This window comes from Glycine soja, chromosome 3 (assembly GCF_004193775.1).
Source record: "Glycine soja cultivar W05 chromosome 3, ASM419377v2, whole genome shotgun sequence".
Lineage (NCBI taxonomy): Eukaryota > Viridiplantae > Streptophyta > Magnoliopsida > Fabales > Fabaceae > Glycine > Glycine soja.
The window spans coordinates 4,923,510-4,950,091 of record NC_041004.1 but is presented as its reverse complement, the minus strand read 5'-3'; the positions used below and the strand labels follow the sequence as shown (position 1 = coordinate 4,950,091).

Here is a 26,582-nt window from a genome sequence, read left to right as displayed (position 1 = left end):
TTCTGATATTGAAACAGCTGGTTCATCTTGAATATCCATCCAAGGGGGTCACGGCCATTGAACCGTGGAATATCGAGCTTCACGAAGTTGCGGTGGGCGCTCATGTTGCTGACGGAAGGAGGGTGCTGCTGTAGATCACGTAACCGGAGGTGATCCAAAATGGAATCTACCTTGCCGGAAAGATCAGTGTAGCGCTCGTTAAGGTTTGCCTGGCTGGAGGTGAGGCGCGCAATCGCGTCTTCGAGGCGGTCAGTGGTTGCTTTCCTGGTTCCGTGCTCGGCCATGGCAATGGCAGCGGCGGCAGGTCGGACCACTTGTTAAGAGCACGAGAGAGAGAGAGAGAGACTATAGTGGTTCCCTGGTTCGAGGTAGGGACCTCCTGAAGTTCCTGAATCTGCTTGTTCTTATTATTTCATGAAGATTCAGCAACTTATATATTGCTGAGGAATACAAGCTAACTGTCATAACGGCCATAACGGAAATAAAATCCTAACAACTCTAACAGCTTGAACAGATTATCTACACGTGCTAAACTGGTGCTTGACATGCATTACGTGTAAGTGTGGGCGTGGATCTTAGTTGACATAATCCTGCAAATATCTGGGTTTGGTTACTGTGCGTATGGGTCTTGTTGTGGCGTTATCGGGTCCATTACCAGTCATGGTGCTGCTGTGGGTGCCTTCATTATCCTGGGTGCTAACAGCAGATAACACCGTGAAAAAACTAGTATTATTCTGTTCCCATGATCCAGAGTCTAGCCTATCCCACTCAACTTGACTGAAGATAGAAGCTGTCTCAGTTGAACAACAATATCCTCCTCCCATGACCCAACAAGAAAGGAGTCTAAAGTAAATTTAAAGGAAAAAAAATTACTTTAAAAGAAAGAATTATATGTTACTTTTTTTTCCTTTATAAAAATTAATAATATTTTTTTGTTGATCAACCGATGACTGTATTATTTGCAATTTGATATAATGTTACAAAAAATGTTTTTAGATTGAAATCCCCCACCAATCTATTCTTCCAAAAACTGCCCCAATCTCAAATTTCCCGGATTACACCATCAGAGAACTAGCTACTATTCAAGTCAATAGCCATAATATCCTTCCACTAATTCGACGTTTGTCAAATAGAAGAGGGGCTACACATTTCAGAAAGAATTAATGCGACCATATCTGAAACTGAGAAGAGGGTACCAGCAAGTTGCATTTGAGTATGTCAGAAACCGCCACCGCCACTTTGCAAGCAAACTTATATTGAATCACTACAAGTTCTTTGCTCCCAGGTCCCCTTCTGAATTTGGGAGGCATCCAGATTCCCAATTGACCCAACAAATTTAGTTTGACTCCCCCAAATATGATAGCAGTTCAGATATCCAGGAACAAGAAGAGCAAAAGAGGAGCAAGTATTTGGACCATAGCAAGCCCAGAAGGAATACAAGAAAACTCACACGCTTCAATGACATTGTTTGAGGCTATTAAGCAAGCAGTAAAATCTATTTTGTTATGTCCACTACCAGGGGCGGATCCAGACAATAAATATCAGTGTGGCTAAAATATAAAAGAAATTATAGACTAAAATATATTGAAAATAAGAAATAATGTTGTTTAATGAAATGTATTTACAATGAAAATCGTCTACTACCCATTTTTTGAAAATGAGCTAAAATAACATCATTGTTGATTGTTTCAAGAACATCTCTTTCTATAAAAGTTACAAGACGATCATTTTACCATTGATCACCCATTTTGTTACATAGCTGACTCTTCACAAACTTTATAGTTAAAAAAACACGTTCCACGCTTGCAGTTGCTACCGGCAAGATTAAAGCCAACTTCAGAAGCCTATAAACTATATCAAATGTGTTGCACTTTTTTGTTTCCACAAGCTTTGCACAAAGGTCTGAAAGTCCATTTAACTTTGCAAATTTTGGATCACATCGAACATTTTTAACATAATTCTGAAGCTGATGTCGCACCACCACTTCCGGCACATCTACAAAATCATTTGGATAAAGTTCAACTTTCCTCAACAATTTTTTCACATCAAAATCTTCAAATGATGATGAGGGACTCAAACATGAAACACATTGTAAACGTTCAGTATTCTCTTCATCAAACCTAGCATTGAGCTCATGCAACTGCAAATCTAAAACACTAAATAAACAATCATGCTTATAATGATGCAAATTAGAAACACTAGAAGTGGTAGCATGTCATCTAGGTTTCTTCCCTTGCACATACGGTGCATCCAAATCAGGCATATCAATATCATGCTTATTGCAAATTTCCATAAACTTAGATATAAGTTTTTCCCATCCATTATTCCTCATTTCTTGTAATTCTTCTTTGGTGGCTTTGACAAGTGATAAAGCATTCAAAAGATCTTGATCACACTTTTGTAGCGCTATATTTAAATCATTTGTAAATCCTAAAATCTCAACCATCATGTATAACATGAAAATAAAATCAAAGGACTGAAGCACATCTAGCAAAAGCATAGTTTCACCATATTTTCAAATGACGTATCTTTTCCGACTTCTTCAAGTACCTCAATAATGGCACCATATATAGTCATCAAACTAGTGAGAGTCCTAAAGTGGGAACCCAACGAGTGTCACCCGCTCTAGCAATAGACGATTTTTGATTTAATCCACTACCAGTCTCTATCTGACCCTCTTCAATCAATTTAGCAAATTGAGATACTTGTTTGTCCCGAAGCAATTCTTGTCTCTTATTAGAAGACCGTATGAAATTAACAAGCATATTGACCTTACCGAAAAAACCACTAACATCTTTGTGAGTCTTAGCACATGCAACAAGTGCCAATTGAAGTTGATGGGCAAAACAATGCACATAATAAGCAGATGGATTTTCATTTTGAATTAAAGTTCTCAAACCACCAAACTTACCTCGTATATTGCTAGCTCCATCATATCCTTGCCCCCTTATGCTAGATAAACTCAAGCCATTAATAGACAACAACTTCTCAAGTGCCTCCTTCAGTGACTTAGCACTTGTTTCTTTAACACTAACAATCCCAAGAAACCTTTCTTTTACAAAACCTTCACTATTAACATAGCGAATAACAACAACCATTTGTTCTTTACCAGCAACATCACCGGATTCATCAATCAAAACACAAAATACATCATCCGCAATATCACATACAATTTGTTGAGTTATTTCACATGCACAAGCAACAACAAGATCCTTTTGAATCGTAGGAGCAGTCATAAAGTTATTGCCCGGAGTACAATCAATTACATTAGCTATCTCTAGGTTAATTTCCTTTAAAGTGTCCACCAACTCAAGAAATGACCCCTTAAATAAAGAGTTAAAGGACTCGTCACTCCCTCTAAATGGCATGCCACACCTCAAAAGAAACTTAGTAGCTATAAGAGATGTGTTTACACGAACACGATATTCGGAATTCATTTGTTTAGCTTGATTAACAAATGCAGCCTTAATGCTTTGGTTTGGGTTCATGAGAGCATAACTCATATGCACACAATCAACATGACTATTGGAAGAAGTAGCATGATTAGCCAATCTTTGAGAATTCTTCCAATCACTAAACCCCTCGGTCACAAAGTGATCTCCCCCATATTTAGAGACATTCTTAAACAAAAAACATGGCAAACAAAATGCTAGGTCCTTAGATTCACTATAATCAATCCAATCATACAAATCAAACCAATTTTTGCAAAATCTACGTCTTTGATTACCTTTAAGAGACCAAGGGTAAACAAAATTATGAGGAGGTTGATGATGACCTATTTTTAAATAAGCTTTCCTTACCTCATTTTGGATGTCAGGATGATAGCTTGAAATTGGAGGCCTAATTCCTGGATCTGTTTCCAACAATTCATAATCAACAACTTTAATACTCTCACTTGGATGTTGAGTTTCTGATGCTTCTAGATTTACCGAAGAAGTAGATTTGTCTCTAGAAAACACAGGAAAAAATTTCTTCATCCTATAAAGAGACAATGAAACCAGTAAAATTAGTTAATTATCTAACTCAAAGCCATTGTTATCTTTAGCTGTGCATTAATAATTCATTACAAGAAGTTGAATTTTGAAGTTTATCTGGTGAAAAAGGAAAAGGACCAAGTCCTTGAAAGAGGAAGAAAAAAGAAACAAAATGGACAGAGCAAAAACAATTTTCTTATTGATAAAATGCCTATCTCAACAACTAGATTTTCCAATTCCTTCATGAAAGCATAAATAAGGGAATGGATTAAACTCAACACTCTTTACTCCTTTGTTCTCTCTCTCTCTCTCTCTTTGGTTAGTCATGGCATCCGTTGTAACAATTTTGCTAGTATGTTTGTTTTAAGAGCTAAGACCTATAACTTTTTATTGTTAATTATGAACAAGTTAAGATTTTTTATTTTTATTGTTTTTAATTTGAGAATTTTTATATATAGTTAGTATGAATTATATAAATTGTATAAAAATTTTGAATATAGCAGTCATATTGTTATGCACTATCAATTATACTACTATAACAATTTTGGTGTCAGCTGCTATGCGTCTGCTATCTGGGATTGATAGAAATAACTAAGTATGCCTACAATTAATATTATGTCAATAGTTGTGATGATATTAGCTCAAGAGTTAAACAAGAAAGGAGTCCAACAAGGCATGCCATCAGTTAACATCAACATAAAAAAAAGTATGATATTTAAATTAAGAGGTTTATCCTTTACTGATTGCATCATTACAAAAATAAAAGTTCAAAAGATTTAAATGTTCTAAATGCTCTGTTCACATGCTCTTTATAAATTACAAGATGTGCAATGTGAAATGTAATAGTAATAGAAAGGAGTTTTGGAGCATTATTTTCAATGCACCCAAGAAAACTATCAAAATATTGAAATAAGAGCTCTAAGCTTTTATAACAAAGAAAATAAAAAGTCAATTTAAACATGAAAGTAGATCAGGAAAATTGTATTAAGCCTAAGGTAATATTGGATTTTAATAATCATCGCACATCAGAAAATAGGCCCAGGTAATGTTGCAATACATCATAATGTATATAAAGTTTACCCAGGCAGGTTATTTATGCCAGGCTCAGTATGATAAGAAATGCACTAAAGATAAACCCCGTTACACTCTTTGTTAATAACTCAATATTTCTAAGAAAAAGGAAGGCATATGATGATCAGTAGGAGCAAGGCTGTTAATAATCTAAGCTATTTTTGGAGGCCTAATTCCTGGATTTGTTTTCAACAATTCATAATCAAGGCTGTTAATAATCTAAGCTATTTCATGGAAACCTTACCTCAACAAAGCCGTGGAACGGTGGAAGGGAAAAGGCGGAGTTGTGGAGAGGCCGAGAGGGGCAGCGGCGCCGGCAGTGCACGACGCAGTGGAAGAAGAGGCGCAGTTCACCGCGAATGAGAGAGAGAAGGAACCCTAGGTCATGCAGCACAACAACAATGAACAAGAGAGAGAAGGAAGATTTATTTTTAAAAAACCTATTAATCAAAATGACATCGTTTTGAAACCCAAAAAAAAAAAACTTAAAAATTCTGGTGTGGCTATAGCCACACTCTGCCTCAGCATGGGTCCGCCCCAGCCCACTACCTATTTCCACTATCCCTCCCATTTAGTTAGTTATTATAATAAAAGAAAATACATGTTGTTATGAATCTGTTAGCACTACGAGCCAAAGTTTGTTATAACTTTTGGTGCAACAATCTTTGTATAAATAAGGGAGTATGAATGATAATGAAGGCAGAACAAAATTTTACCCCATCTATCTTTGTAGTTTTCTTCCACATGTAGTACAGGACCCTAACAACTGGTCCGACCTGCCCCTGTGTCACCCTCAGAACATAATACCAAGCAGGCTGTCATTGACCGATTGGAAGAGGCAGTCACTTTCCTAACCTAGGGCTAGTCTACTCTTACACAAAACCTTGCGCAAATCCAAGACACCACGAATGCTAAGTTCGATTCCATTTATATGCTATGACCACCGTTCCTCTTTCTCCTCCTTCCTCTCCAATACCAGCTTCACCATCCTCTTCGCGGCCCCATATGAAACTGGACGTACCACGTTTTGATGGACATGATCCCATTGGTTGGATCTTCAAAGCTTCGCAGTTCTTCGACTACCAAGGGATCCCAGACCATGAACACCTTACGGTCGCCTCTTTTTACATGGAGGGCCCGACTTTGTGCTGGTACCAATGGATGTTGAGAAATGGTTTCCTCACATATTGGACAGGCATGCACGAAGCTCTTGAGTCGCACTTTGCCCCAACATATTACGATGATCCTTCCGGTACCTTGTTCAAACTATAGCAACAAGGCTCCATCAATGATTATCATACAAAGTTCAAACGCCTTGCCAATAGAATTTTTGGCCTTGCCCCATCCTTTCTTTTAGGTTGTTTCATCTCCGGTTTGACCTCAAGCTTGCGTCGCAAGGTGTAAGCCCTTCAACCCTCTTCGTTGACACTAGCCGTGACCCTGGGAAAGCTCCAGGAAACCAAACTCCTTGGCCACCATCAAAACTATTACTCCCCAACATCGCCTCGTTACCAAGCACCCGCAAACCCCAGCTCTCATTTTCCTAAACCAAACACAACTCTAGCCCCAAAAATCCCCTTCAAATGTCTCTCCTATGAGGAAATGGCTCTTCGGCGTGACCATGACCTTTGTTATCACTATGATGACCTGGCCATCGTTGTAAACCTCAATTGCACTTTCAAATTACCGACAAGGATGTTGGTCCCTTCGCATCAAGTCCCGATGCCCCTTCCTTACCCTCAGACAACTTCGACCCTCCAGATCCAGATCCCGACCCTGACCCAGTTCCTCAAATCAGCTTACATGCTATGGATAGGGGTAGTACTCATAATTTTATCCAGTCCCGCGTTGCTCGCTTTCTTCACTTTCCTGTGTCTCCTTCAGACACCCTGCGCGTTATGGTTAGTGATGACTACATGTTGGATTGCACCACTACTTCTCGGCAAGTGCCCTCATACATCCAAGGTCACACGTTTGTCACTGACCTCTTCCATTTGCCCATTAGCGATGCAGACATTATCTTGGGCGTTCAATGGTTAAAACAATTAAGGCCCGCCACCACAAACTATAAGGCGTTGGCGATGTCATTTTTCCTTTTGGGTCAGCCAAAAACACTTATCGCGAATGTTCTTTGGACACAACTTCCATTTCAGTCCAACAATTAAATAGATGGACTCAAACACAAAGCCTTTCTTCCCTTTTCGCCCTCACCGCATCACTATCCCAGTCCAATACCTCCTCTTCCTCGTCACACCCCCACCAGACACCAACACCTCCCCAAATAACCTCCATCATAATCCAATTTCTAGAAATCTTTTATGAACCAACCCACCTACCACCCTCTTGCACAATCTAACACCATATCCACCTCACCCCTAAGACCAACCTAGTCAACATCAAGCCCTATCGATACCCACATTTCCAAAAAATGAAATCAAACAACAAGTTGCCTTGATGCTCAATGTTGGACTGATAAAACCCAGTCATAGTCCTGTTTCTTCTCTGATCTGCTTGTCAAGCAGAAAGACGGCAGCTGGCACTGCTGTGTCGATTACAGAGCCTTCAAAGCTGTAACGATCAAAGATCATTTTCCCATGCCCATAATTGACGAATTATTGGATGAATTGAGCCACATATCTTGGTTTTCCAAGTTAGACCTCAAACGGGGCTTTCACCAGATACGAATGGCGGATTCCGATATCCAAAAGATAGGCTTCAGAACTCACCATGGCCACTATGAATTCAAGGTCATGCCATTTGGTCTCTGCAATGCACCATCAACATTCCAGGCCATTATGAACGATACCCTTCGTCCATTTCTTCGAATGATTGTCGCCATTTTTTCCGATGATATCCTTATATACAGCCCTTGTTCGCAGTCGCATGCCCAACACTTGAAGCAAGTTCTATAGACATTATCACAGGCACAATTTCTCTTGCGCCAATCCAAATTCCTCTTTGTTCAATAGATGTTACATTATCTTGGCCACATAGTCTCCATTCACGTACGGGGTGGCTCTGGATCCCAACAAAATCCAAGCTATGCTCACCTAGCCAGCCCCGTCCACTCCTTATGCCCTACGTGGATTCTTGGGATTAACCGGGTTCTACCAGCGTTTTATTAAGGGTTATGCCGCACTCGTTGCTCCACTTACTTCAATGCTTTGTAAGGGCAAGTTCCAATGGTCTGAAAAAGACCAAACAACCTTTGAACAATTGAAACGGAAGATCACGGAGGCCCCTGTTCTGGTTGCACCAGACTTTTTTGCCTCTTTTACTATAGAGATAGACGCCTCATCACGAGCTATAGACACAGTCCTTCAACATAACTCTCACCTAATTGCTTATTATAGCAAAATGCTTTGCCTGCATTTGCATCTTGCATCGGCCTATGTCTGAGAATATCACACCATTATCGCCGCGGTTCAAAAATGGTGGCACTACCTACTAGGCCATTCATTTACCATTTTGACAGAACACCGAAGCCTCAAAGAGCTTATGTTCCAAGCTATTCAAAGTCCTGAGCAGCAAATCTATTTGTCCAAAATACTAGGGTATGATTATGTTATCTAGTACAAGTTAGGATCTTAGAATATCGTGGGAGATGCATTATCCTGAATTGCGGCACCAGACGAAGCACAATTTTACTCCCTATCAGTGCCTAAGTTTGTCTTCTTGGATCAACTCCGGGATACTCTTTTAAAAGACACCCAATACACAACATTGTTGGACAAGGTCCATCAAAATCCTACCAAACATCCTGACCTCAAGGTCTATCGCGAGCTTCTCTTTCGAAATGGAAGGATATGGTTGTCATTCGCAATACATTTCACCAGCTTACTATTGCAGGACACATAGGTGTCACTAAGAATTTCCACCGCCTGCAGCAAAACTTTGATTGGCCCCGCATCCTTGAAGATGTTCGTAGCTTTGTCTCCTAGTGTCTTGTTTGTCAACAAAAAAAAATATGACACCAAGAGGCTGGCAGGTCTCCTCCCGCCCCTACCTATTCCTTCAGCCATCTGGAAAGATGTTTCTTTGAACTTCATCACTGGGCTACCACCGTCTCACGACTTTATCATTATTCTGGTTGTCATGGACAACTTTTCAAAATGAGCCCATTTCAGGGCACTATCGCCACACAATACCGCTTACAAGACTGCCCTTTTATTTCTTGACATAGTTTGTAAGCATCATGGCTTCCCACAAAGCATGGTTTCAGATCGGGATCCATTGTTTATTAGCAAATTTTGGAGGAGCTTTTTCGCCTTAGTGGAACCAAGCTTCGAATGAGCACTGCCTATCACTCACAGATGGACGATCAAACAGAGGTCATGAATCGCATCTTGGAGCAATATCTTTGCGTCTTTGTTCATGACAGGCCATCCCAATGGTATCAATTCTAAGATTCACCCCAAGTTTCATATCTCACTATCGAAACTCCATCACAGACTGTCACCCACTTATCCTGCCGTTCTTCCTCTGATTAGCACTTAGAACCATCCAGTCATTGAGCCTCTTCATATTTTGGATTGGAAATGGGATTCCTCATCTTGTCCACCAACTAAGCTTGTTCTAGTCCAATGGGATGGCCTGGCACAAGAGGACACTACATGGGAGCCGTTGGATACACTACTCCGGTCTTACAACCTTGGGGACAAGGTTGGTTTGGTTGAGGGAGGGTGATGATAGCAATTCAGATATCTTGGAATGGGAAGAGCATAAGAGCAGCAAGGAATTGGACCATAGCAGGCCCAGAAGAAATACCAGAAAACCCACACGCTTCAATGACTGTGTTTGAGGTTGTTAAGCAAGTACTAAAATCTACTTTGTTATGCCCATTACCTATTTCCACTATCCCTCCCATTTAGTTAGTTATTATAATAAAAGAAAATACATGCTGTTATGAATCTATTGGTACTGTGAGCCATAAGTTTGTTATAACTTTTGGTGCAGAAATCTTTGTATAAATAAGGGAGTATGAATAATAATAAAGACAGAACATAATTTTATCCCATTTATCTTTGCAGTTATATTTCACGTAGTACAGGACCTAACAAAATCACTTCATAAAAACCTTTGTTGTATACTTGTTGATACATTTAACACCTTCTTGGATTCAAAAACAAGTTGACTCAAACTCAATTTTTTCTTATGCAATGAAGCACCCATACATACGCATTTTTCCTTTCAAATTAATTATCATTTTTAATTTCTGGACACTTTTTGAAACTTTTTTTATTTATTCAAGACAAAATTTATCCTACGAGATTTACCTATATGAAAACTAAGGAAACTAATTAATGTTTGAAAAAATTATCATAAACATGATGAGCACAATGTCATGTTTTTATTTTATTTTATAAAGTCATTTGGGTTTTATAGAAAGTCTAATTTTAGACAACTGCATAACCATGACAATAATGATGATAATAATAATAATAACAATAACAATGATCATGAAAATGACGATACTTTTTCTTCATTTTCTAATTAAATTCTATAGGTACAGTTTCTCAGGTACTTTTAATAAGGTATCTCCAATGATATCACCGGGGGTTTGATGAAGACATATCGAATCCAACCTTGACCGGATCAACCATGTATCTAATTTCTGGTTGAACCGGTTCGGATGTACGATCTGTTTCGATTTTAATAATATTATTTCATTGAATTTAAAAATAAAAAATAAACAATAGCTTCTGATCTAGTAATGATAAAATAAGTTTGATTTTATTTTTAGGACATGAAATTAGGGAGCCTATTTTTCTAAATAAAAATTTATATTTTTTTAGCATCTTAACTTTAAAAAGAAAAGCTTCTTTTAATTCCTTTGTCAAATTTTGAGGAAATAAAAAATATAAATTTTTATGTGAGAGAAGGGACTAAATAAACATCTTTTTTAATTTGACGGAGTAAAAAATGCAAAACTTTATTTAAAGGACTAAATAAAAACAGACCCTCTAATTTGAGAAACTAAGAACATAGCTAAGTCAGCAATAATGATTGTTAAATTGGATTATTTAACAATATGAATTAAATGTGGCATATTACCTTTTCAAAAAAGAAAACACATGTTAGTTTCTTTTTGAAAGTTTAAAAAGCATGTCACGCAAGAAGAGTAATTATAAATCATCAGCCATGCATCATCGAAGGAAAAATCCAATTCCATCTCAAAACAGGCAACATATGTTATTGATCTCTTAAATTTTGTATGAATAAGACAAAATAGTCCTTTTGTTATGAGAATGATTAGATTTAGAAACTAAATTTGTCATGATCAAAGTTAATAAATTAATTACAAAGATAATTAATTATTAAAACTCAGTTCGTTACAACAATGGACGACATGGATCAACGCTTGGTTGCAACAAATCATAATGAGTTTTAATTTCCAACAATGGATGACAGTGGTGACCGAGAGAGAGATGTATTCAAAATGCAGAGAGTTTTGCGGTGCGGTGTGGTACGGTGCAATACAGAGGGAGTTTTGCCAAGTTCTGTTAACCGTATTAAAAAATTTAAACGGAAGGAACCTATTGAAAATTAAAAGATAAACTACAGGGACTAAATGGATAATTAAATTATTAAATTATTGGGAATTAAAAAACCACTTATTAACTATAGGAACTAAATTTGATAAGTTTGAAAACTATAGGAACTAAATGGGTAATTAAATCATTAAATTATATTGACAGAAACTTGTAGAATTTAATTTTCCTTGATTGTCCATGTGTATCATTTTGAAACTTTTACCTGCATACAGTAAAATGACTACAACTAGTTGACTTGATTAATAATTCAGAAGAAGAAGAAAAAAGGTTAACTTGATTGATAACTAGGATTCGTAATTGCTTATGCTGTGAATATACAGCATATAATACTCGGAATTGATTTAGTCGAAAAGGATGTATCCCATGCATGTATATTGTCCATTTACATCATAAATTTATCATTATTCGCTGTGGTTGGCGTACATATATCAATTAATTAAAACCCTCGGTGGACTAAATCAATCACTGAATAATTCTTTTTTAGGATTTCTTGATACCTTTAATGATACCTAACATAGAACGTTTCTGAGGTGAAATGGTCTTTTTCGTGGGCTCATTCCACACATCACTAGCTATGATACCGTGCAGTTAATTGGTATATTTTTCTATGGACAAACAATAAAAAATGGTATTTTTTCCCCAGCACGCGTCTCAGAGTCTCTATAAATACAGCAATGTGGCAATAGCAATCCAAATAATTGAAATACATAATATAGCTTTATCATTTCCCAGTAGACGATATTGTCATCTACTATAGTACTATATACTATATTGCATATTGATCAGTTATTGATTGCATAGTAATATAATGGCATCACGTGGGTATTTCTTTGTTGTTCTCCATGCCTTAGTGTTTGCATCTATTGCAACCTCAGCTTTGTCACAATTGTCACCTAATTACTATGATTATTCGTGCCCTAAAGCTTTGAGCACCATCAAAAGTGTTGTGGAGGCTTCTGTGCAGAAAGAGCGTCGTATGGGTGCTTCATTGCTACGCTTGCACTTCCATGATTGTTTTGTTAATGTAAGACATTCTACGCTTGTGGGCATATGCATACACATATATATCCATGCACGTGTACATGTATACACACATGTTAATATGATAACAAGTAGTTATTTTGAGTGATGATGATAAGCTGATTCCTTACAAATTAAATGTGGTCATGGAATTCAAATCCTGACTTTTATATATGAGAAAAAAAATCAAGTTAGAAAGGAATTACTCATTTTTGAATGCCTTTAGATTTTTCGAAAAAAAGTAGTGTCAGTATGTGACACAAAATACTCTTTAGTCTAAAAAAATAAATTCATACGGATTAATGAATGTATATATTACCTTAAAGACCCCATTATTTAAAATGTGGGGATTAATTTTTAGATGATGTGAAAATGTGAGGCTAATTAATGACTTGGTTTTGTGACGATGATTCAGGGTTGTGATGGTTCCATTCTTCTAGACTCCACATCCTCCATTGACAGCGAAAAGAATGCAGCTGCTAATTTGCAATCTGCTAGAGGATTTGAAGTGGTGGATGACATAAAGAAAGCTGTGGACGAAGCATGTGGAAAACCAGTTGTTTCTTGCGCAGACATATTGGCTGTTGCAGCTCGTGATTCAGTCGTTGCGGTGAGTAATAATACTATAATGTTGCTTCAAAATTGTAATACTAGAATATGTTGGAAATAAGGCTTTTTATGTTTAGGAAAAGTGTTTAGGAATATTGGAGACTTTGAATAGAAATTTGATAGGAAGGAGAATTCTTTATGGAGGAGAGAACTTTGTATTTTTGCTTCATACAAATGTGTAGGATTACATCTCTATTTATACTACTCTAAGGAGAACTCTAGACACACTAATTCTAGAGAGTTCTCAACTCTAGAGATCCAAAGAGTATTCTAGAAAATATTACAACCATAAGAAATATCTAGACACTCCAAACACTACAAGAATTCTCTAGAAACATGACCCATAATTACTTAAGCCCAAAATAACTAAGTCTAAGGAACCAAATAATTAATTTAGGCCCAAATCAAGTTTATATTTCAACATCCCCCCTTAAACTTGATTTGTGACTCCAAGCATACTCCTTAGCTTCACGAAAGTTTCCAACTTAAGTGGCTTTGTGAAAATGTCGGCAGCTTGATCTTGAGACATCACATACTTCAACTTTACCTCCTTCTTCTCAATGCATTCTCTTATGAAGTGGTAACGGGTGTCGATGTGCTTACTTCTTTCATGAAAGACTGGATTCTTTGCCAAAGCGAGTGCTGATTTATTGTCAACACATATTTCCATAGGTTCTTCTTGTGGCATTTTTAACTCTTTCAACAAGTTCGTTAGCCAAATTGCATGACAAACGCATGATGTGGCAGCGACATACTCAGCTTCACAAGTTGATAGTGTGACTATTGGTTGCTTCTTTGACATCCAAGTGAAAACAGTATCTCCCATAAAGAACACAAAACCAGTAGTGCTCTTTCTATCATCCAAGTCTCCACTCCAATCGCTATCACTATAGCCAACAATGTTATAATTGTCAGAAGAGTAATAGTGCAAGCCAAAGTTTGTTGTACCTTTGATGTATCGAAGGATTCTCTTTGCCGCCTTGAAGTGAGTTGTGGTTGGAGCTTCCATGTAGCGACTTACTACTCCTACAGCATAGAGAATATCCGGCCTTGTACATGTCAAGTAACGTAAACTTCCAATCAAACTTTTGTAAAGAGTTGGATCCACATTCTCTCCTTTTTCATGCTTGCTCAACTTGCTGCCACATTCCATCGGGGTGCCAACTGGATTGGCGTCATCCATCTTGAACTTCTTAAGGACTTCTTTGGCATAGCCTTCTTGGGTGATGAAAATTCCTTTGTCTTCTTGTTTTACTTCGATGCCGAGATAATATGCCATGAGTCCCATATCCGTCATCTCAAATTCATTTGACATATCTTTCTTGAACTCTTCGAACATGCTTGGATTGTTCCCTGTAAAGATCAAGTCATCTACATACAAACACAATCAAAATATCTCCACTTTGCGCTTTGATATAGAGCGCATGCTCATATGGACACTTGATGAAGTTCTTGTCTTGAAAGTATTTGTCGATTCGAACATTCCAAGCTCTCGGTGCTTGCTTGAGACCGTACAACGCCTTCTTCAACTTCAAGACTTTTTCTTCTTGCCCTTTTACTTCATAGCCCAGTGGTTGCTCAATATAGACTTCTTCTTCGAGAAAACCATTCAAGAAGGCTGACTTCACATCCATTTGATAGATCTTCCATTTATTTTGGGCTGCCAAAGAAATGATTAGTCTAATAGTTTCAAGACGAGCAACAGGAGCAAATACCTCATCATAGTCAATTCCTTGTCTTTGACTATAGCCTTTAGCCACCAATCTTGCTTTGTATCTCTCCACATCTCCTTTAGCATTCTTCTTTGCCTTGTACACCCATCTTACTCCGATTGCTTTGTGTCCTCGTGGAAGTGTAGTAAGTTCCCACATATCATTCTTCGTGATTGACTTGATTTCTTCGTCCATGGCGTCTTTCCACTTTATGTTTTCCGCCGCTTCTTGATAGCTTAGAGGCTCACAATCACCAAAAAGACAAAAGAGGTTAATGTCGTTTAGGTTTTTGGTTACCTCATAAATCTCTTCAATGCTCCTTAGTCGCGGTGTCCTCTCACTTGAACTTGTTTCATCCAGCCTTGGTGTCGGTGAGGCAGGTGGTGTAATATGTTCCTCTATGATTGGTTGTTCAATTTCATCATCTTCTTCAAAATAAGGAAGAAAATCATACTTATCTTCTTGAACACTCCAATCCCAACAATCTTCTTTGTCGAACTCCATGTCGCGACTTATGACGATCTTTCTACTATTTGGATTATAGAGCTTGTACCCCTTGGATCTTGAGTCGTAACCCACAAACACGTACTTCTCACTTTTATCATCAAGCTTTGTCCTCTTTTCGTCTGGAACATGGGTATAGGCAATGCTTCCAAACACTTTGAGGTGAGAGATCCCGGGCTTCCTTCCACTCCATGCTTCTTGTGGTGTCTTCTCATGCACGCTTCTTGTTGGAGAACGATTTATTAGGTAAACTGCACATGCCACTGCTTCAGCCCAAAACTCCTTCGGCATCTTCTTGCTTTTGAGCATGCTTCGCACCATGTTAAGTATGGTCCGGTTCTTTCTCTCTACTACTCCATTTTGTTGTGGCGATCTTGGCACTGTCAGTGGGCGACGGATTCCATGGTCTTCACAATATTTGTTGAACTTATTTGAAGTGAACTCTCCTCCTCGATCAGATCTCATGGCCTTGATAGAAAAACCACTTTCTTTCTCCACGAGAGCTTTGAACTTCTTAAAGTTTTCAAACACTTCTGATTTCTCCTTCAAGAAATAAACCTAGGTTTTTCTGGAATAATCATCAATAAAGAGGAGAAAGTACTTATTCTTACCAAATGAATTGGGTTTGATTGGTCCACAGACATCGGTGTGTATGAGCTCTAGCGGCTTTGTTGCTCTTGTTGTTGATTCCTTTGGAAAACTTTTACAAAATTGCTTCCCAATTAGACATTCTTCGCAAAGTTGGTCTGGGTGGTTGATGCTAGGCAAGCCTCTCACCATCCCCTTCTTCGCTAAACGTTCTAGACCGTCGAAGTTGAGGTGCCCGAACCGTAGATGCCATAGCCACGAAGAGTCGGTATAGCAAGCCTTGAGACACTTTGCCACATCATTTTGAATGTTCAAGAGGAACATTCTATTCTTTGACATAGGCACCTTAGCAATCAAGTTATGTCTACAATCTCTTAAGAAAACACTATGTTCTTTCAAATGGATGTCATAGCCTTTCTCTAATAATTGTCCCAAGCTCAAAATATTATTCTTCATGTTAGGCACATAGTAGACATTGGATATGAATTGATGACTCCCATTCTTCAAACGTATGAGAACTTTACCTTTGCCTTTGACTGGTATCCTTGAGTCGTCTCCAAATGAGACATCGCCAGTTGCCGCTTCATTGATCTCCACGAACATGCTTTTATCGCCGCACATGTGGTTGCTTGCGCCGGTGTCGAGGTACCACTTGTTTTTTTTCTCTTCAAATTTGTTTTGGCACGCGAGTAGCAAAGTTTCTTCTTCTCCGCCTTTTTCTTCTACAAAGTTAGCTTTCTCTTCAACCTTCTTCGAGAATCTACACTCGGATGCATAGTGACCAATCTTGTTGCAATTGAAGCACTTGATTTGTGATTTGTCATACCTCGACCATGAATTTCCTCTTCCACGACCTCTTGTTACTTGTGGATTCCAACTTCTTTCTCCATTGTTGAATTTGTTGGAGTGGTTGTTGTAACCACCTCTTCCTTCTCCTCCATGTCCTCGTCCACGTCGACGATCTTGGCCGCGACCTCGTCCTCTTTGGCTCTTATAATTTGCATAGTTTGCTTCCTTTACGTTGAGTTGTAGTAGTTGCTCCGTAGCCTCCTTTTGTTTAATTTTTCTCTTTTGTTTTTCTTCGTATGCTTGTAAGGAACCCATGAGTTGCTCAATAGTCATGGTCTTTAAATCCTTGTTTTCTTCAATGTTGGTAACAATGAAGTCAAAACTTGGATTTAAAGTTCGAAGTATTTTTTCAATGACCTTCACCTCATCAACATCTTCACCATTTCTTTTAAGTTGATTGACTACGGCCAATACTCGAGAAAAATAATCAGAAATTGACTCGGACTCCTCCATAAACAAACGCTCAAAGTCACCTCTAAGAGTTTAAAGACGAATCTTTTTTACCTGCTCAACTCCTTTGTTGCAAGTTTGAAGCTTATCCCATGCTTCTTTGGCCGTCGTTGCGTTGGATATCTTCTCAAATGTATCTTCATCCACCGATTGATAAATGAGAAAGAGAGCTTTCTTGTCTCTCTTTCTTGACTCCTTCAACGTCTCCTTTACACCTTGGCTTAGCGAGGCTTCATCTTGCTCCTCGAAGCCATTCTCTACGATATCCCACACATCTTGAGCTCCTAGTAGCGCCTTCATCTTGATACTCCAATTATCATAGTTGTTCTTTGTGAGCATCGACATTTGGAAAGGAAAACCTCCATTCGCCATCTTTTGAGGATCTTGAAGCTCTGATACCACTTTGTTGGAAATAAGGCTTTTTATGTTTAGGAAAAGTGTTTAGGAATATTGGAGACTTTGAATAGAAATTTGATAGGAAGGAGAATTCTTTATGGAGGAGAGAACTTTGTATTTTTGCTTCATACAAATGTGTAGGATTACATCTCTATTTATACTACTCTAAGGAGAACTCTAGACACACTAATTCTAGAGAGTTCTCAACTCTAGAGATCCAAAGAGTATTCTAGAAAATATTACAACCATAAGAAATATCTAGACACTCCAAACACTACAAAAATTCTCTAGAAACATGACCCATAATTACTAAAGCCCAAAATAACTAAGTCCAAGGAACCAAATAATTAATTTAGGCCCAAATCAAGTTTATATTTCAACAGAATATAGCTAATTATAACCCAAAATGATATGCGTTAAATGTTTATCATATATATACATATATATATATATATATATATATATATATATATATATATATATATAAATATGAGAAATTATGGTTAAAGTTATGAATTGTATTAGTCCATAGCGAATTTTTTATTAATCACGATGTCAAATATACCAGAGATCATAAGATGATGCAATGCAATTTTTTTTAGAACTTTGACTGCATAAAAGTCAAATAAATGTATGTTACTAAAAAGTAATATAAACTTTATTAATTATCCAGGGAGTCAAGGACTCAGTTCGAATAGTATAAAAGTAAACCGGAGGATTTTTAACCGACCCATAAATATGTAACGTTCAGAGCAAGTGTAGGGTAGGGTAATTGTGATGGCCATATTACTACGAAATTTGAGAACATACAAAATGATGTTGATTAGTTAACTTTCAAAGAGTTATATTTATCTGTATAACGAATTTTTACAACACTTTAGACCATATAATCTGTGTTTTTTATTACATAAATTATTTTATTATATATCCCTTATTTCTTATTTTATTTCTCTTTATTATTCAAAATCCTTTATATAAATTTTTTTTTAAATACAATTTCTCTTCCTCAAAATTCGTATAAATAATTACTAAATATTCTAGCTTTTGTTTTTTGAAAGAACTAAATATTCTAGCTGAACAACACTATACTGTCATCTCTATATAAAAAATGAATGAACCTAGTTGTGAACAAGAATTAATTATGTGCATATGCTCCATGCAGTTAGGGGGACCATCATGGAAGGTGAGACTTGGCAGAAGAGACTCTACTACAGCAAGTCGTGAAGCAGCAGATGCAAGCATTCCAGCACCATTTTTCAGCTTATCTGAACTCATCACCAACTTCAAGAACCATGGTCTTGATGAGAAGGACCTTGTTGTTCTTTCTGGAGGCCACAGCATTGGATTTGCACGTTGTGTTACATTTAAGGACCATATCTACAATGACTCCAACATCGATCCCAACTTTGCACAACAACTTAGATACATTTGCCCTACAAACGGTGGTGATTCCAACCTTTCTCCTTTGGACTCAACAGCGGCAAAATTTGACATAAACTATTACTCTAATTTGGTTCAAAAGAAAGGGCTTCTTCACTCTGATCAAGAACTCTTCAATGGTGGTTCTACTGATGAACTGGTCAAAGAATACAGCGACGATACCGAAGATTTCTACGAGGACTTTGCGAACTCGATGATTAAGATGGGAAATATTCAGCCCCTCACCGGGAATCAAGGTGAAATTCGGGTTAACTGCAGGAATGTGAACTAATTCATTGCATAAATTATGCAATAAGTATGCATTATACATACAGAATAATTCTTGACTGGTGCACAATTAAGAATTTATTATTTATACATGTAATGGTATGAATTCTTTGCCATAAATTGTTTGTTTTCAAATTCCTTTTGCATTGATTCTAAAAAGGTAAAATTTATTTGAACCATGAGTTTTTTTATAATATATAAAACACTCATTTTGCTATACATATCACATCAAGTAATGATATAACAAATGAATTGAAAGTTTATAAGAGGAGGAACAACTCTCATCTTCTTACAAGGTATTTTTTTTAACAGCAAAAAGAATTTTATTAAAGGTTATTGGCCATGAAGTGTGACCACACCAGCACGAAAATTACAATTAAAGCACGCAAAAAAATGCAAAAGCTCTCTGTATAGGAGCAAATACAATCAAAACCAGAATTATCCAGATTGTAATAGGCACTCCAACGGATTGGAAGACCAGTTCGCCAGCAAAATCCCACTCGAGCAAGGTCCCTCCCTTATACCTGAACCAAGACCATAACAAACTCTGAGCGTGAAAAAGGACACTATAGGAACATCTGGAATATTATTTTTGAAAATAACATTGTTTCTCTGAACCTACAGCACGTCGCTTGCCAAATAATTAATACTTTTGAAGTTTTTCATCTGCTTCCCTCATGAGAATATATATAACTGTGTTGGATGTATCTGATTATAAAGCATTCAGCCCGGCACGAATCAATGAATAAGCAGATAACACCGTGAAAAAACTAGTATTATTCTGTTCCCATGATCCAGAGTCTAGTGTAACATGCGGGAAGCAGGAAGGAAAATTGGCGCGTTAGTCAGTTACAAATGAAGGACACGTGGCTGATGATCTGCATGTGGGGGTAAAAAAAAACGCACGTGTTAGGAGGGAGAATATAAGATTGCGTAAATACTCATTCTAGGTTATGTTGAAGGTGAACACTCTTCCTGTTTGCTTCTCTGATCCTTCTGTTAATTCCTTCTTCTCTGCACCTTCTCCCAACCTTTATACTCTCCTTAATCTCAGGTGCTATTCTGAACCTGTGATGGTTTAGTTAAAGAACGCTGACTCTGTGTTGTTGATTTCGCTCGTTCCTTTTGTTGAAACACTATAGCTATTTTCGATTTTGTGAACATCGTTCCTTGTTGTTATAAACACTATTTTCTGCTATCAATACCAATTATATGTTTCATCTAGCCTATCCCACTAAACTTGACTGAAGATAGAAGTTGTCTCAGTTGAACAACAATATCCTCCTCCCATGACCCAACAAGAGAGGAGTCTAAAGTAAATTTAAAGGGAAAAAAATTACTTTAAAAGAAAGAATTATATGTTACTTTTTTTTCCTTTATAAAAATTAATAATATTTTTTTGTTGATAAACCTAAAATATAAGATTTAGCTCTTTTTATCCTTGGATCGACTAGGCTCCAAAGGCGTCACCTCTAATCCCAAACCCATTGCCAACCATATCAGCCACCAAACAGTCTGTATTATTTGCAATTTGATATAATGTTGCAAAAAATGTTTTTAGATTGAAATTCCCCACCCATCTATTCTTCCAAAAACTGCCCCAATCTCCAATTTCCCGGATTACACCATCAGAGAACTAGCTACTATTCAAGTCAATAGCAATAATATCCTTCCATTAATTCGACGTTTGTCAAATAGAAGAAGGGCTACACATTTCAGAATTAATTAATGCGATCATATCTGAAACTGAGAAGAGGGTACCAGCAAATTGCATTTGAGTATGTCAAAAACCGCCACTGCCACTTTGCAAGCAAACTTATATTGAATCACTACAAGTTCTTTGCTCCCAGGTCCCCTTCTGAATTTGGGAGGCATCCAAATTCCCAATTGACCCAACAAATTTTATTTGACTCCCCCAAATCTGATAGCAATTCAGAAATCCAGGAACAAGAAGAGCAAAAGAGGAGCAAGGATTTGGACCATAGCAAGCCCAGAAGGAATACAAGAAAACCCACACGCTTCAATGACATTGTTTGAGGCTATTACGCAAGCAGTAAAATCTATTCTGTTATGTCTACTACCTATTTCCACTATCCCTCCCATTTAGTTAGTTATTATAATAAAAGAAAATACATGTTGTTATGAATCTGTTAGCACTACGAGCCAAAGTTTGTTATAACTTTTGGTGCAGCAATCTTTGTATAAATAAGGGAGTATGAATGATAATGAAGGCAAAACAGAATTTTACCCCATCTATCTTTGTAGTTTTCTTTCCCGTAGTATAGGACCCTAACAATTGGTCCGACCTACCCCTATGTCGCCCTCAGAACATAATACCAAGCAGGCCGTCATTGACCGATTGGAAGAGGCGGTCACTTGCCTGACCTAGGGCTAGTCTACTCTTACACAAAACCTTGCACAAATCCAAGACACCACGAACGCTAAGTTCAATTCCATTTATATGCTATGACCACCATTCCTCTTTCTCCTCCTTCCTCTTCAATACTAGCTTCACCATCCTCTCCGCGGCCCCATATGAAACTGGACGTGCCACGTTTTGATGGACATGATCCCATTGGTTGGATCTTCAAAGCTTCGCAGTTCTTTGACTACCAAGGGATCCTAGACCATGAACGCCTTACAGTCCCCTCTTTTTACATGGAGGGCCCGACGTTGTGCTGGTACCAATGGATGTCGAGGAATGGTTTCCTCACATCTTGGACAGGCATGCTCGAAGCTCTTGAGTCACGCTTTGCCCCGGCATATTACGATGATCCTTCAAGCACCTTGTTCAAACTACAACAGCAAGGCTCCGTCAATGATTACCTTACAAAGTTCAAACACCTTGCCAATAGAATTTTTGGCCTTGCCCCATCCTTTCTTTTAAGTTGTTTCATCTCCGGTTTGACCCTGGGCTTACGTCGCGAGGTGTAAGCCCTTCAACCCTCTTCGTTGACACAAGCCGCGACCCTGGCCAAGCTCCAGGAAACCAAACTCCTTGGCCAGCATCGAAACTATTACTCTCCACCATCGCCTCGTTACAAAGCACCCGCAAACCCCAACTCTCCTTTTCTTAAACCAAACACAACTTTAGCCCCAAAAATCCTCTTCAAATGTATCACCTTTGAGGAAATGGCTCTTCGGCGTGACCATGACCTTTGTTATCACTATGATGACAAATAAATACCTGGCCATCGTTGTAAACCTCGATTGCACCTTGTAATTGCCGACGAGGATATTGATCCCTTCGCATCAAGTCCCGATGCCCCTTCCTTACCCTCAGACAACTTCGACCCTCCAGATCCAGACCCCGACCCTGACCCAGTTCCTCAAATCAGCCTGCATGCTATGGATGGGGGTAGTACTCATAATTTTATCTAGTCCCGCGTTGCTCACTTTCTTCACTTTCCTGCGTCTCTTTCAGACACCCTACGCGTTATGGTCAGTGATGACTACATGTTGGATTGCACCACTACTTCCTGGCAAGTGACCTCGTACATCCAAGGTCACACATTTGTCCCTGACCTCTTCCATTTACCCATTAGCGATGCAGACATTGTCTTGGGCTTTCAATGGTTAAAACAATTAGGGCCCACCACCAAAAACTATAAGGCGTTGGCGATGTCATTTCCTTTCGTGTCAGCCAACAACACTTATCGTGAATGTTCTTTGGACACAACATTCATTTCAGCCCAACAATTAAATCGATGCACTCAAACACAAAGCCTTTCTGCCCTTTTTGCCCTCACCGCATCACTATCCCGGTACAATACGTCCTCTTCCCCGTCACACCCCCACCAGACACCAACACCTCCCCAGATAACCTCCATCATCATCCAATGTCCAGAAATCTTCTATGAACCAACCCACCTACCACCCTCTTGCACAATCTAACACCATATCCACCTCACCCCTAACACCAACCTAGTCAACATCAAGCCCTACCGATACCCACATTTCCAAAAAACCAAAATCAAAAAACAAGTTGCCTCGATGCTCAATGCTGGACTGATACAACCCAGTCATAGTCATTTTTCTTCTCCGATATTGCTTGTCAAACAGAAAGACGACAACTGACACTACTGTGTCGATTACAGACCCTTCAAAGCCGTAACGATCAAAGATCATTTTCCCATGCCCATAATTGACTAATTATTGGATGAATTCAGCCACACATCTTGATTTTCCAAGTTAGACCTCAAACGGGGCTTTCACCAGATACGAATGGCGGATTCCGATATCTAGAAGACAGGCTTCAGAATTCACCATGGCCACTATGAATTCAAGGTCATGCCATTTGGTCTCTGCAACGCACCATCAACATTCCCGGCCACTATGAACGACACCCTTCGTCCTTTTCTTTGAATGTTTGTCGCCATTTTTTCCAATGATATCCTTATATACAGCCCCTGTTCATAGTTGCATGCCCAACACTTGAAGCAAGTTCTATAGACACTATCACAGGCACAATTTCTCTTGCGCCAATCCAAATTCCTCTTTGCTCAGTAGAGGTTACATTCTCTTGGCCACATAGTCTACATTCACGGGGTGGCTCCGGATCCCGACAAAATCCAGGCTATGCTCACCTAGCCAGCCCCGTCCACTCCTTCTACCCTGCGTGGATTCTTGGGATTAACCGGCTTCTACCAGCGTTTTATTAAGGGTTATGCCGCGCTCGTTGCTCCACTTACTTCGTTTCTTTGTAAGGACAAGTTCCAATGGTCTGAAAAAGCCTAAACAACCTTCGAACAGTTGAAACAGAAGATCACGAAGGCCCCTGTTCTGGTTTCACCAGACTTTTCTGCCTCTTTTACTATAAAGATAGACGCCTCATCACGAGCTATAGACACGGTCCTTCAACATAACTCTCACCTAATTGCTTATTATAGAAAAATGTTTTGCCCATTTTTGCATCTTACATCGGCTTATGTCCAAGAATATCACATCATTACCGCTGCAGTTCGAAAATGGCGGCACTACCTACTAGGCCATTCATTTACCATTTTGACGGAACACTAAAGCCTCAAAGAGCTTATGTCCCAAGCTATTCAAAGTCCTGAGCAGGAAATCTATTTGTCCAAATTACTGGGGTATGATTATGTTATCTAGTACAAGTTAGGATCTTAGAACATTGTGGACGATGCATTATCCCGAATTACGGCACTGGACGAAGCATAGTTTTACTCCGTATCAGTGCCTATGTTTGTCTTCTTGGATCAACTCTGGGATACTCTTCTAAAAGACACCCAATACACAACACTGTTGGACAAGGTCCATCAAAATCCTACCAAACATCCTGACCTCAAGGTCTATCGCGAGCTTCTCTTTCAAAATGGAAGGATATGATTGTCGTTCGCAATACATTTCACCAGCTTACTATTGCAGGAGTTTCACTCTTCCCCAATTAGAGGACACATAGGTGTCACTAAGAATTTCCGCCGCCTGCAGCAAAACTTTGATTGGCCCCGCATCCTTGAAGATGTTCGTAGCTTTGTCTCCTAGTGTCTTGTTTGTCAACAAAAAAAATATGACACCAAGAAGCTGGCAGGTCTCCTCCCGCCCCTGCCTATTCCTTCAGCCATTTGGGAAGATGTTTCTTTGGACTTCATCACCGGGCTACCACCGTCTCACGACTTTACCATTATTCTGGTTGTCATGGACCAATTTTCAAAAGAAGCCCATTTTGGGGCACTATCGCCACACAATACCGCTTATAAGACTGCCTTCTTATTTCTTGACATAGTTTGTAAGCATCATGGCTTCCCACAGACCCTGGTTTCAGATCGGGATCCATTGTTTATTAGAAAATTTTGGAGGAGCTTTTTCGCCTCAGTGGAACCAAGCTTCGGATGAGCACTGCCTATCACTCACAGATGGACAATCAAACAGAGGTCATGAATCGCATCTTGGAGCAATATCTTTGCGGCTTTGTTCATGATAGGCCATCCCAATGGTATCACTTCTAAGATTGACCCCAAGTTTCATATCTCACTATCGAAACTCCATCACAGACCGTCACCCACATATCCTACCGTTCTTCCTCCGACTATCATTAAGAACCATCCAGTCATTGAGCCTCTTCATATTTTGGATTGGAAATGGGATTCCTCATCTTGTCCACCAACTAAGCTTGTTCTAGTCCAATGGGATGGCTTGGCACAAGAGGACAGTACATGGGAGTCGTTGGATACACTACGCCCCGTCTTACAACCTTGGGGACAAGGTTGGTTTGGTTGAGGGGGGGTGATGATAGCAATTCAGATATCTTGGAACGGGAAGAGCACAAGAGCAGCAAGGAATTGGACCATATCAGGCCTAGAATGAATACTAGAAAACCCACACGCTTCAATGACTCTCTTTGAGGTTGTTAAGCAAGCACTAAAATCTACTTTGTTATGCCTATTTCCACTATCCCTCCCATTTAGTTAGTTACTATAATAAAAGAAAATACATGCTGTTATGAATGTGTTGGCACTGCGAGCCATAAGTTTGTTATAAGTTTTGGTGCAAAAATCTTTGTATAAATAAAGGAGTATGAATGATAATAAAGGCAGAACATAATTTTATCCCATTTATCTTTGCAGTTATATTTCCCGTAGTACAGGACCTAACAAAATCACTTCATAAAAACCTTTGTTGTATACTTGTTGATACATTTAACCCCTTGGATTCAAAAACAAGTTGGTTTAAACTCAAACTCAATTTTTTCTTATGCAATGAAGCACCCATACATATGCATTTTTCCTTTCAAATTAATTATCATTTTTAATTTCTGGACACTTTTTGAATCTTTTTTTATTTATTCAAGAAAAAATTTATCCTATTAGATTTACCTATATGAAAACTAAGAAAACTAACTAATGTTTGAAAAAATTATCATAAGTATGATGAGCACAATGTCATGTTTTTATTTTATTTTATAAAGTCATTTTGATTTTATAGAAAGTCTAGTTTTAGACAACTACATAACCATGACAATAATGATAATAATAATAGCAGCAATAACAAGAACAATGACCATGAAAATGACGATAATAACATATACTACTAGCTAGTAATATGAAAATACTTTTTCTTCATTTTCTAATTAAATTCTATAGGTACAGTTTCTCAGGTACTTTTAATAAGGTATCTCCAATGATATCACC

The 26,582-nt window shown here is 38.4% G+C and overlaps 2 protein-coding genes and 1 pseudogene across 2 annotated transcripts; 1 reads left to right on the top strand and 2 right to left on the bottom strand.

The window, feature by feature from the left end:
* Positions 1 to 1,621: 1,621 nt before the first annotated feature.
* Positions 1,622 to 6,091, bottom strand: LOC114404841 (annotated as a pseudogene).
* A 6,220-nt stretch (positions 6,092 to 12,311) lies between these two features.
* LOC114405999 (peroxidase P7-like) lies at positions 12,312 to 19,554 on the top strand. The gene is made up of 3 exons (XM_028368530.1): positions 12,312 to 12,623; positions 13,035 to 13,229; positions 18,890 to 19,554. The coding sequence occupies exons 1-3, from the start codon at positions 12,408 to 12,410 to the stop codon at positions 19,436 to 19,438; spliced, it is 960 nt and encodes a 319-aa protein (XP_028224331.1). The 5' UTR covers positions 12,312 to 12,407; the 3' UTR covers positions 19,439 to 19,554.
* Positions 17,039 to 17,790, bottom strand: LOC114406001. Its single transcript, XM_028368531.1, has one exon. It carries the CDS (start codon positions 17,701 to 17,703, stop codon positions 17,365 to 17,367), a length of 339 nt encoding a protein of 112 aa, XP_028224332.1. The 5' UTR covers positions 17,704 to 17,790; the 3' UTR covers positions 17,039 to 17,364.
* Positions 19,555 to 26,582: the final 7,028 nt, after the last annotated feature.

Bases quoted from the DNA above. Each gene is read 5' to 3' on its own strand.
- LOC114406001 (XM_028368531.1), bottom strand. From the start codon at position 17,703: ATGGCGAATGGAGGTTTTCCTTTCCAAATGTCGATGCTCACAAAGAAC.
- LOC114405999 (XM_028368530.1), top strand. From the start codon at position 12,408: ATGGCATCACGTGGGTATTTCTTTGTTGTTCTCCATGCCTTAGTGTTT. The intron at 12,624-13,034 runs GTAAGACATTCT...ACGATGATTCAG, and splicing joins TCCATGATTGTTTTGTTAAT to GGTTGTGATGGTTCCATTCT. The intron at 13,230-18,889 runs GTGAGTAATAAT...TGCTCCATGCAG, and splicing joins CTCGTGATTCAGTCGTTGCG to TTAGGGGGACCATCATGGAA.